The sequence below is a fragment of the Oryzias melastigma genome, linkage group LG1 (assembly GCF_002922805.2).
Source record: "Oryzias melastigma strain HK-1 linkage group LG1, ASM292280v2, whole genome shotgun sequence".
NCBI lineage: Eukaryota > Metazoa > Chordata > Actinopteri > Beloniformes > Adrianichthyidae > Oryzias > Oryzias melastigma.
In genome coordinates this window covers 1,016,564-1,027,321 of record NC_050512.1, presented here as the reverse complement: position 1 = coordinate 1,027,321, position 10,758 = coordinate 1,016,564, and the positions used below count along the sequence as shown (strand labels likewise).

The 10,758-nt window shown below is 39.9% G+C and overlaps 2 protein-coding genes across 2 annotated transcripts in view; one reads left to right on the top strand and one right to left on the bottom strand.

Annotated features, from left to right (window-relative positions):
- The window catches only part of tecrb (trans-2,3-enoyl-CoA reductase b), an 18,983-nt gene extending 14,415 nt beyond the window's left edge, over positions 1-4,568 (top strand). Inside the window, exons 7-12 of the mRNA XM_024259807.2 lie at positions 784-889; positions 966-1,038; positions 1,113-1,156; positions 1,298-1,355; positions 2,530-2,618; positions 3,798-4,568. Of these exons, the coding sequence (XP_024115575.1) occupies positions 784-889; positions 966-1,038; positions 1,113-1,156; positions 1,298-1,355; positions 2,530-2,618; positions 3,798-3,971 (544 nt within the window). The 3' untranslated portion in view covers positions 3,972-4,568. The remainder of the gene's footprint in view (positions 1-783; positions 890-965; positions 1,039-1,112; positions 1,157-1,297; positions 1,356-2,529; positions 2,619-3,797) is intronic.
- A 2,272-nt stretch (positions 4,569-6,840) lies between these two features.
- Positions 6,841-8,744, bottom strand: ndufb7 (NADH:ubiquinone oxidoreductase subunit B7). Its single transcript, XM_024260000.2, has 3 exons — positions 8,466-8,744; positions 7,189-7,357; positions 6,841-7,001 (listed from the first exon to the last, which is right to left on the bottom strand). The coding sequence occupies exons 1-3, from the start codon at positions 8,575-8,577 to the stop codon at positions 6,914-6,916; spliced, it is 369 nt and encodes a 122-aa protein (XP_024115768.1). The 5' UTR covers positions 8,578-8,744; the 3' UTR covers positions 6,841-6,913.
- Positions 8,745-10,758: the final 2,014 nt, after the last annotated feature.

The following is a 10,758-nucleotide window of genomic DNA, read 5'->3' as shown; positions in this document are numbered from 1 at the left end:
GCATGTTGCCAACATGAATTTCCATCAGCTTTAGAGCTGGTCAAACGTAAATACATGTGAATAAGATCAACCTCGAAGTTTGCTATGTAGGGCGACACAATTTAACCAGCATGAAGCCCAATGAAGCAATTGTTTTTGAGATATTGGGCTATATAAATAAAACTGAATTGAATTAAATAATTTTTGCATTTTTATTTTGGAGCATTTTTCTTGAAAGAGAAACAATTGGTCAAACATTGTTTATAGCGACTGACATTCTGTAAACTCCAAATACTCTATTTCTATGTAAACAATGGTCCCAACCGGAAATGATTTAGCGGTTATGAACCGAATGTGGAAGTAGGTCGTGCATGTCCCCCATTAGAGTTTTTGTTAGGACATCCTGCAGGTGTCACATGTCATTAAGGAAGCAGTGCTTACACCTTACTAACCACTAGAGAGTGGTTTAGGACGGCATCACCCAACGAGTACTTCATGATAGACTTACCAACCACGCAGTAATGGTACGTTCCATTCTCATGAGGTTCTTTGAGGCACACTTCTCCACGACCCTCCACAGGCCCAGGTAACCTCAAGGCCTGCAGCTTGTGATGAAGGCATAAGTCACTCCATCCTGTTCCAGGATCAAATAAGTAATGCGTACTTTAAGTATTGACTGTACCACCTTCCTTAAACTACTGAGATCTTTAGCTGAAAATGAACATCTGTGTTTTAGTTTGACCTCCACAACACACTGCTGTTCTCAAGCTACGTTTTTCAGAGCTGAACTTGTGTTTTCCCCAGTCTGGCGTGTATGTGTCACTCCTTCCACTATGTGAAGAGGCTGCTGGAAACTCTTTTTGTCCATCGCTTCTCTCATGGAACAATGCCACTGCGGAACATTTTTAAGGTGACGAGTCCACACAGACGTCCATGTTCGATCACAAACTCTTCAGTAATGCTTTTCTCCATGACCTGTTTTGTAGAACTGTACCTACTACTGGGGCTTTGCAGCGTGGATGGCTTACTACATCAATCACCCACTGTACACCCCCCCCAGTGAGTGTAACTCCTACCGAGATGTGTTGAGCTTTTCATTCGTCATTTGAAAGTGTTCTGTAATCCTCCTGCAGTCTATGGCGAGCAGCAGATCCGACTGGCCCTCATCTTATTTTTGGTAAGTTTACAGCAGTTTGCTTTCTTTCTAAGATTTGAAATTAGACTGATAAACATGAAGAATTCACATTTTAATTGTATTGGATGGACATTTTATGACATTTCTGATTTGGGCTAAATGTTTTTTTTTTTTTTTTTTTAGTTCTGTCAGATTGGCAACTTTTCCATCCACATTGCTCTCCGGAACCTCCGTCCACCAGGTACAGCCTCGAGCCATGTCTGCTCTTACGTTGTTCTCAATATTTGACGCCAAAAAAGCATTTGATCGAAAACCAACCAAAGCCTTTATTCACCAAGATGTAAATGACCACAAAATCAATCAACATAATATGGAGAGAAATAAGTATCACTCCGATTTGAGCATGCGTATTCTTTATCTGTCACTCATATAAACATGATGTGAATAAGTACAAAAACTATGAAGTTCAAAAAAATACAATTTACACATGCACAAAGAAGCGATCTCTTCTGGGAAATATTTTTATTTTTAAAAAGAATAAGTGTTTTAAAAACGCTTGCTTTGACCTTTTTATATTAATTATTGAGCATTTCTGTTTAAGAAAATGGGAAAATGTCTAGTTTACTGGATATTCTTCACAGTCTAAGTTCAAAACGGCTGATAAGAAAACTCTGATGACCGAGCATTCTAGCAGCATTTAAACGCATCACTCACAGATGAATCTCTGAGACGTGAAGTCTCACCCCAAATCTGTGTGTAACTGAGGTTTTGTGTGTTCGTAACAAGCGATTCGTGCGTTATTATTAAAGATTTACGTGTGTAATTGGTGTCAAGCTGTTGTAATTTTAATTTGTGAATGTTCATCCATCTTCTTGACCACTGCTGCCCTTTCGTGGTCACGGGGTGTGGAGCCTATCCCGGCTACTGAAGGGCGAAGGCGGGGTACACCCTGGACAGGTCTCCAGTCTGTCGCAGGGCCTCAATCACACACATACACTCTCACGTTCACACCTAGGGGCAATTTAGAGTCACCAATTAACCTATGAAGCATGTTTTTGGACGGTGGGAGGAAGCCGGAGTTCCCGGTGAAAACCCACGCATGCACGGGGAGAACATGCAAACTCCACACAGAAAGGTCCCAGCTGGGATTTGAACCGGGGCCTTCTCGCTGTGAGGCAAGAGCGCTAACCACTGCGCCACCGTGCAGTGAATGTGTAAATTGTATTTTGTATTTTTTTTTTATTTCATAATTTTTATATTGTATGAATATGATATGAGTTACAAATCAAGAATACACAAATCACAGTGAGTCTATTTTCTCTCCACAGGTTAACTGTCTTATCAGAATAAAATGTTTTTAAAAATGATACTAAGAAACACTATTTGTAATTTTCTTTGTTTTTTTCTGCACTGAGGCTCTAAGACCAGAAAGATTCCTTATCCAACCAAGAACCCTTTCACCTGGATCTTCCTGCTGGTGTCCTGCCCAAACTACACCTATGAGGTAATGTCTTTATGTTCAGTAACCTTCATTAGGTTTTATTCTAGAAAACCCCCTCTGATCATCCTTTCTTCTGTCCTCAGTGTTTCCAGTGGTCTTTTAATTATGATTAAGCTCTTTTTAGACGAAATAAACATAGTTTTTGGAACTGTTGGCCCAGATCAGAGCTCTGCGGCCTGCAGCCCCGGAGCCACATGTGGCTCTTTTAGCCCTCCATTGTGTCTCTCTGGTAAAAAGAAAAAGTTTTTCTCTTGAAAGTAGCTGTAAAGTAAAAAGTAAGTAGTACAGTACAGTAATTAAATCACTCAGTAAGGCTAATGACCATGTTAGCTGTAACGCTCCAACAAGCAGTTCAGCTTTAACGAAGTCAGACTGAAGCGATTTGACAGAATCAGGTGCTGGTCAGTAAGTACTACTAGAATTCATATTTTTTTTAACACATTCAAGGAAACCACATTGTTAGAAAATTAAAGTAAAAGTCACGTAATTTCTAATTTAATTGTAGTTGATTGGATTTACACATTTCTGGCTTAGATGCAGCACAAAAGGCAACATAAACTTTTATTCTTTTGAATTCACTGCTGACATCACACTTCCCATTACTACATTACTGCACTGAGATGTGGTAAACGATGTCTTTTATTTTGAAAGGACTTCATGTGAACTTCTGTCAAAAATTATAAACAGTTTTATGTTTTGAAAAAAATGCTATTTTCACTTTGTTTTATGTATGCCAAAAATCAACAATACCGTTACCATAATAGCAACAATGAGATATTAGTGCAAAGCAGTGTCTTATTTTTCTAAAGTCTCATTTAACTCTTTGTGGCTCCTACTGGGTTGTAGTTGGTGAGAAACTGACTTGAATGGCTCGTTAGGTGTTGAAGATTGCAGACCCCCGGCATAGAGCAACCCGCCCCCTTTCCCGTTGCTGGGAACCCTGTGTTTATGCTTGTGGGCCACCTTGTGTATTTTCAGTGTCACATATATGATGTGTTTTTAACAGCTTTTTTCATCTGCTCCTGATTCACAACAATTTGAAAAAAGAAATACTCAGAAATGCAGTTTTGATGTTCATTTTCTTGGTTAACCGTCAGAAAAATGGTTGAAGAACACGTTAAAAGCAGCTTTATCTTTGGATTTTTGGACACTGACTCGGCCTCCTGTTATTTCTTTCTGCAGCTGGGCTCCTGGCTCGGCTTCACCCTGATGACCCAGTGTCTGCCCGTCGCCTTCTTTACTCTGGTGGGCTTCATCCAAATGACGGTTTGGGCCAAAGGGAAGCACCGCAGCTACCTGAAGGAGTTTCGAGACTACCCTCCTCTCCGCTCTCCCATCCTCCCTTTCGTTCTGTAGAAGACGGCTTCGTTAGTTGGCCTATTCTGAAAATGCTCTCCTTGATTCCAGAATTTACACTGAAACTAAAGACTGATGATTTGTCATTGTGTCCCCTCTAACCAGATGCCCGGCTTTCTTCCTCCAGTCCTTCCTGTGTATTTCTAATGTGAACCCGTCATTTCCTGCAGGTGTTTTTGCGGGGCGCTCAGACCTCCGGTGAACGTCATCTGGTGTACAATGTAAAGAGGTCCATAACTTTATGACTTGACTCTATTGTACTGAGCTTGACTGTGATCTTTGATTGTTCTGTTAAAAATCTTGTTAAAAATTCATGTCTGAAACATGATAGAATTCTTCTTAATGTCAAAGGGTAATTTATAAAAAAACATAGTGACAATATTTCATTTTCAAACTTCCGTCTGAGTTGTTTCGACATGCAGTGTTCCCTCGCTCTATCGCGGTTCACCTTTAGTGGTCTTGCTCTCTCATAGATTATTTTATTGTAATTGTTTACAGTGCACTGTGTTCTGCATCCTGATTGGTTGGCTTGTTGATCTCTCTCTCCTGTACAGAATGTGATCAGTTTGCCACATTTACATAAATCTCTCATCATGATCAGATCTTTGTTTTCATTCTGTAATACTGGACTTATTTTTCTTTGAAGGTTTGAACTCTGAAACTTTAAACCACGTGTGAAAGTCAAGGCCCGAGGGCCGAATCCGGCCCGAGGGGTAATTCTATCCGGCCCTCCAGATCCTTTTATTTTATTGTTATTAATGATCCGATGTTATCTTGAGCTCATTTATAACTTGTGTAATTTTGACAAAATGTGTTTTTATGGAGAGTAAAAATATTGAAAGTTAAAGTTGATTTATTCTGGAATAATATTCCTTTCTTTTTATTATTCATAATTATGCTAAAAAGTTATGGTTTTAAAGTTTTACAAATTGGCATTCTGCTGCTTTTTGGACTAATTTGGCATTTACTAAGATTTTTTTGGCCGTTTTGGAGTTCAGCTAATATTTCGGCTACATGCTGTATGTTTTGGCTAACATATATATATATGTATAGTTTTTCAGATTGATTTGGCATTTAGCTAATATTTTAGCTGGCTACCAGCTTCAGCATTTATAACTACCAGCTTCAGCGTTTTCAGCTAACAGCTTCAACCTTTTTAGCAATAGATTTCAGCATCTCCAGCGTTCAAATTCCTCTTACAGCATTCACACTAACATTATGAGAGCTAATGCTATATATCTAGTTCATAATTATGTTAAAAAATTACGGTTTTAAAGTTATAAAAATGTAGTTTTAGTGTTCAATAAATGTTTATCCTGTTCGACCTAAGGTATGTTTTGGATTTTGGCCCCCTGTGTGATTGAGTTTGACACACCTGATTAAATCATTGATTTTATGTGGGAACTGGACACAGTTGATTGTGACATCATCCATAGATCATTAGGTGTGTTTGAGATCCCTAGGCGCCTCGCCTGCATCGTCGGCGAGACTAAGCTGCTGCTGGAGGGGGCGGAGAAAGGCGCCTGAGATGAGGGCGAATGACGAGACTGTACGAGATCAAGGAGTTGGGGGTTGTCTTTACCATTCGGCTGAAAGTTAATAAGCCACTCCTCCTGGTATGATTTGTGTTGTTGTGTCTTTTATATTATTTTTAACATATTTTAGAGTAAAACAGTTAATAAAATAGCCGTGGGATTCATTGCATGTGCACTGTCCCAAATAAATTATTATTATTATTATTTGAAATCTTGTTTATTTTTTCATCAGTGAATCACTACCTTCCAGAAAAAGTAATAAAAATACATCAAATTCCTTCATTTAGCGCCAGTTATTTCACACCGAACTACAAGAACTGTGTGGACACAGTTTCCCACGATGCATTGTTTTGTAGTCCTGAAGGCGGCCTGCAGCCAGCGCAGTACCTATTTTCTGGCTGCGCTGGCTTATAGGAAGGCGCCTTGAACCCGCCCCTTTCTCGCAATACTTCGTGACGGCACACATTTGACATCAGTGCAAGAAACTAACCAACATGCACCGCAATCCAGGCCATCTGCACAGCGCCGGGGGATCTCAAACACACCTAGTGTTTCCTTCTGGCTCCAACTACATAAAGTCTATTCAGTCGCAATTTTTCTTGAGAAAGATGCCGCCATGTTGGATCCAGCGGACATTAGTTGGTGATTGGTTTGAGTCCATGTTTCTTTGGCAGACACTCTCTCCAATCAGGAAGAGACTGTTGGAATGCCACTCCCACTGACAGTTCAAAGTGAACAACATGAATTCTGTCGAACGTTTTGAACGTTGGTTGTGGGGACCAGCAGGCTCCACCCACATTTACTGAGGCATCTGATTGGTCAGTTTATAACTTGAACTACAGAAAAAAACAAAGAGAAAATAGGATTATGAAGAACATGCTAAAAAGAATGTATCAGATCAAATAGAATGACTGAGGAACAGCTGTTTGTTTCTCTATTGATTTTGGCTTCTTGGAGCCACTTCCTGTTTGCAACGCAGGTCCAGTTCTCATATACAGTCAATGGTTTAAACAACAGAGAAAAGTGGAAATGTTGGTGTCTGTCAGTAAAAGTGTTTCGAGTGTGTAGTGAGGAGTTTTACAGCATTTAAACGATCCTTCTCCACGGATTGCCTCTACCATGGGTTATTTTTAGAGCGTAACCTTACAATAAACGAGGGAACACTGTAGTTGGCCTCTATCAGGCCTCTTAGTTAAAGGTCGGCAGGCTATGTTTTGTCTGTAAATGTTGGTTTAATCTGACGTCTCCTGAAGACGAAATGAGCAGATGTAAACGTTTCTGGTGAGGTCCGTTTGAGCACTTGAAGTGTAGTTCTCACATGTAAAGACAATGAATAGAGGATACAGAATGTTGTTTTTAATGGGAGAAACTGCCCGTTTATATACAAGGAAGCAAAGTTGGCATGAATTATGCAGCTTCAGCGTTAGCTTCGATTCTCTTCTTCCGCAGCTGGAGCCTCCTCTCCCTCTCGTACTCCTTCATACGCATCACGTAGCTGAGAAGGGATCAAACCATTCGGTTAAAATGTCTGATTACTTTTTACAACATAAATGTTATTGTTAATTCTATACACATGTTTCAATGACTCAAAAAGTTGGGTGACAAAACCAGCTGTTTCTTTTTTCCAAAATTCTACATAGCAATAGCCAAAAAATAAGGAGTTAAAAAAACAAGAGACTTACTCCTGGTGTTCACAGTAGTCCCAGTCGTGCCTCTCATGCTTACAGGCGAGGAAGTTGGGCCAGTTGTCCCTCTTACATTTCATGAGTTTCAGAAGGTGATGAGCGCAGTAGTCGCGCTGCTCCAGGGGCAGCTGGGCCAAGTTCATCTGCTCCTGGGTCGCAACCATCTCTAAAGGACATGTTACAAAGGCAATCATCACAACAGCTTCCTGTCAAGTTTTACTGACAGTGCAGGGAAAAAAAGAAAAATACATTCATTCTACATAAATAAATATAATTATGGTGATGACTTATTTCATTCAGTTGGAAAAAGACTAAACATAAGTAGCGAACACAATGCAAATATAGTTCATTTGACGCTGAAATTGTCCTTGCTGTAGACGGGTGAAGACCAGATCAAGTGAGCAGCATGGAACATGAAAATGTTTTTTTTAGGTGATGCTGCTTCACAAAACCTGAGAAGAAACTAGACTGGTCCACATCTAGTTCACTGTACTTTACAAACAACTAAGCTCCTCCATGATCCTCTTCAGACCTGACGTCCATATATGTCTGGACATAACATTTTGGGTTATACTAACACAATAGTTAACCCTGCTTTACTGGGGCCAAACAACTTCACATATAGAGCTTTAGTTAAAATATTAGCTCTGGTTTTAAGTGTTACAGGCTGTTTTCACTAAAAGTACAAGAATCCATCCTGTTACTATATCACAACAACAAAGAACCTGAGCACACCCATTAAAATGTAAGAAAAAACTGAGATTACGCTGTGTAATCTAAAGGGATTGATGTGAAGAAGAAAATCTTTGACCTCATTTGCATATTGAACTTGATTCATTTCGATGTTTTTGGACTAATCACATTCACGCCTGATCATAACTCGGATTAAAACGGTAAATGGATCCAGATCTTCCTTGATCCAGATGAGTGCATGTCTCCAGGTAGGGTGGTGCAGGTGTTACTTCGTGCCAAGACGAAACTGCGCAGGCGCAGACCCTACCAAACTAACCCTGCATCCCGGTCCCCCTTTTTCAAATTATCTTAAGTCCATCAATGCGATATTTTAATTGAACAATCCTACAAGTCCAGACGTAAATATGCATGAATATTACAACCTAGAGCTTATCTTGAAGCTAGCGGTGTGACATATAGACGAACGATGTCATCATAGTTTAAATCCTGAGGACGTTTATCAGCACCGGGGTTAGAAATAGAATTCATCTCTTTTAAAAAAATACTTTAAAAAATTACGTCAAAATAGACTGTACACTAACCTCTCTCCTTCCTGTCGGGAAAACCTAACGTAGGGTCGAACTCAAACTTCTTCGCAGGGTCCGGTTCGGTGTCGGTTTCGGTAACATACCGCCTCACAAGATGAGCTCCCATCGCACCAGTTATGTTCAAACCCCTCTATTAAAACCCGGTCAGTCCCCGCAGCCCAAATTTAACAAAATTATCCGATAATATCCCGTCGGGTCACCTCCATGTACATAGACTACATTCACTTCCGCTTGTTACAGGAAGTACTCGGCAGAGTGGTGCTACACAGAAACATTTCCCCCTGCAACTTGTAGGAGACTGGTGTTGGGGTTGCCATAAACAGCTGCGAGGTGCATAAACAAATATATTTTATTTTTTGTCATTCATCGGATGAAACCTGTGGAACGGTTTTTTTTAATCATGTGCATATTCCAAGGTTTCCTAGATAAATATCAGAATTTTGATTAATTCCACATTTTTTTGTTTCAAACATATTAATTTATGGATAATTTACATTATTCATTCTCAAATAACATGTTACTTAGTAAATGAAACATTCACAACAGTAAATGGAAAGGCAGTAAGCCCTTCTTCCCATATTTTATAAACAAATTCAAAACACACAAGTTATTATAGTTTATAGCTCATTTGTTTTTCTTTTTTTATTTCAATTTTTATTCTTATTTTATTTTGCTTTAAAGTATTTTGTAAAGAAATTACTGTATATTATGTCTTTTGAACTGCCCCTATAAGGCTATGTTGTGATATCCTCACTTTAGTGCTAAAATATTGTTGCATCCATTTAAGAATGTATTACAAATAGGGCCACGATTAGTCGACTAATCGATTACTAATATAATAGTCTAATTTTCATAGTCGATTGGTTGTTAGTTTATATTATTTGGAATCAGTGTGTAATAAAGTTAAAAGTTATGATGTCATGTTAGCTTTTTGGACTATTTTGGTATTTATTAAGTTTTTTTGGCTAATTTGGAGTTTAGCTAATATTTCAACTACATTCTAGCTGTTGTGGCTAATTTAGGATTTTTTCTGTTTTTTTGGGCTCATTTGGAGTTTGGCTAATATTTCTGCTGCATGCTAGCTGTTTTGGCTAACTTTGGCTTTTTTCTGTTTTTTAGAGCTAATTTGGCACCTAATATTTTAGCTGGCTAAAAGGTCCAGCGTTTCTAGTTATCAATTTCAGCATCTTTAGCTATCAGCACTAGCATCTTCAGCTGCCAAATTCATCTTACAGCATTCACAGTAGCAATATTACAGGTAATGCTATATATCTAATTTTTACTTAGTTTAAAGCTTATGATGGTCAAGATCTGTACATCCAGTTTGCCCATGACCCCATTAGTCAACTAATCGGAAAAAATAATCGGTGATTAGTTGTGTGACAAGAACCTGCAGCGTCACTGTGTGGATGACGCAACAGCCAGCACAGGTGATGATCATTTTCACCTGATGATGAACTGATTAAAAGGGAAGCAGTGAGGATCTTCGGGAGAGCATTCTGCCAGAGCTGCCAGCCACTCAACCTTGCGGGGAGGGTGCCGCTCGCTGCTGTTTAGGGCTGCCGGCGGTGAAGACAGGTAGCGAGGAGGAGCTGGACGCCTTCTTTAGAAAGAGCAGGGCCGGGACTAGGAGTGAGCTGGTTGCCGGTGCTCCGACCTCATCCGTCTGCCACCACGTGACATTGCAGCCCAGACGCTGCTGATCATCTCCGCCGCCCGGAGCAGTCATACCCCGGGAAGCCGGACGGCGCTGAAGCTTAGACCCCCGGGGGAGGGGTCCCGCCAGCTGGCGAGCTAAGTAACACTTCCTCCCACACGCCTATTTTAAAGACTCCTGTTGTTTTAGCGCATCTGATCATTTTATGGGGAGGGTTGGCCCGCAGGGATTTTAGTTCCCCTTTTAGGTCTGGGTGTTTGCATGCAGTTTGTAGTGCCTCAGCTAGAGGGTGTTTTATTATTGCTGTGAAGTTGAACTTGTCACTGTGGTTTTTACGGGACTCTATTTATTCTGCATGCTTCCCTCCCCCACTGTTTTAGGAGTTGCTGTTTTAGCGTTTTTAATAAAGCACATTATATTTTAAGTAAAGTCTCTTGTGATTCCTGGCTTCTGACTGACAGGATCATTCCCTGTCTGGGAACCCCCACAAAACATTACAGTTGACTATTACAATAATCATTTGTGGCACCACTAGTTAACTTAGACAGTTAGACTTAACTAGTCTTAGTTGACTCAAAATAATTAGAAAAATAAGGCCTTTATTATTCCCTCTGTGGGGAATTGCACTAC

Excerpts from the sequence above, each read along its gene's own strand:
- ndufb7 (XM_024260000.2), bottom strand. The coding sequence starts at position 8,577 with ATGGGAGCTCATCTTGTGAGGCGGTATGTTACCGAAACCGACACCGAA. Across the intron at positions 7,358-8,465 it reads TCCCGACAGGAAGGAGAGAG|AGATGGTTGCGACCCAGGAG; the intron begins GTTAGTGTACAG and ends CATGTCCTTTAG. Across the intron at positions 7,002-7,188 it reads GACTACTGTGAACACCAGGA|CTACGTGATGCGTATGAAGG; the intron begins GTAAGTCTCTTG and ends ATCCCTTCTCAG.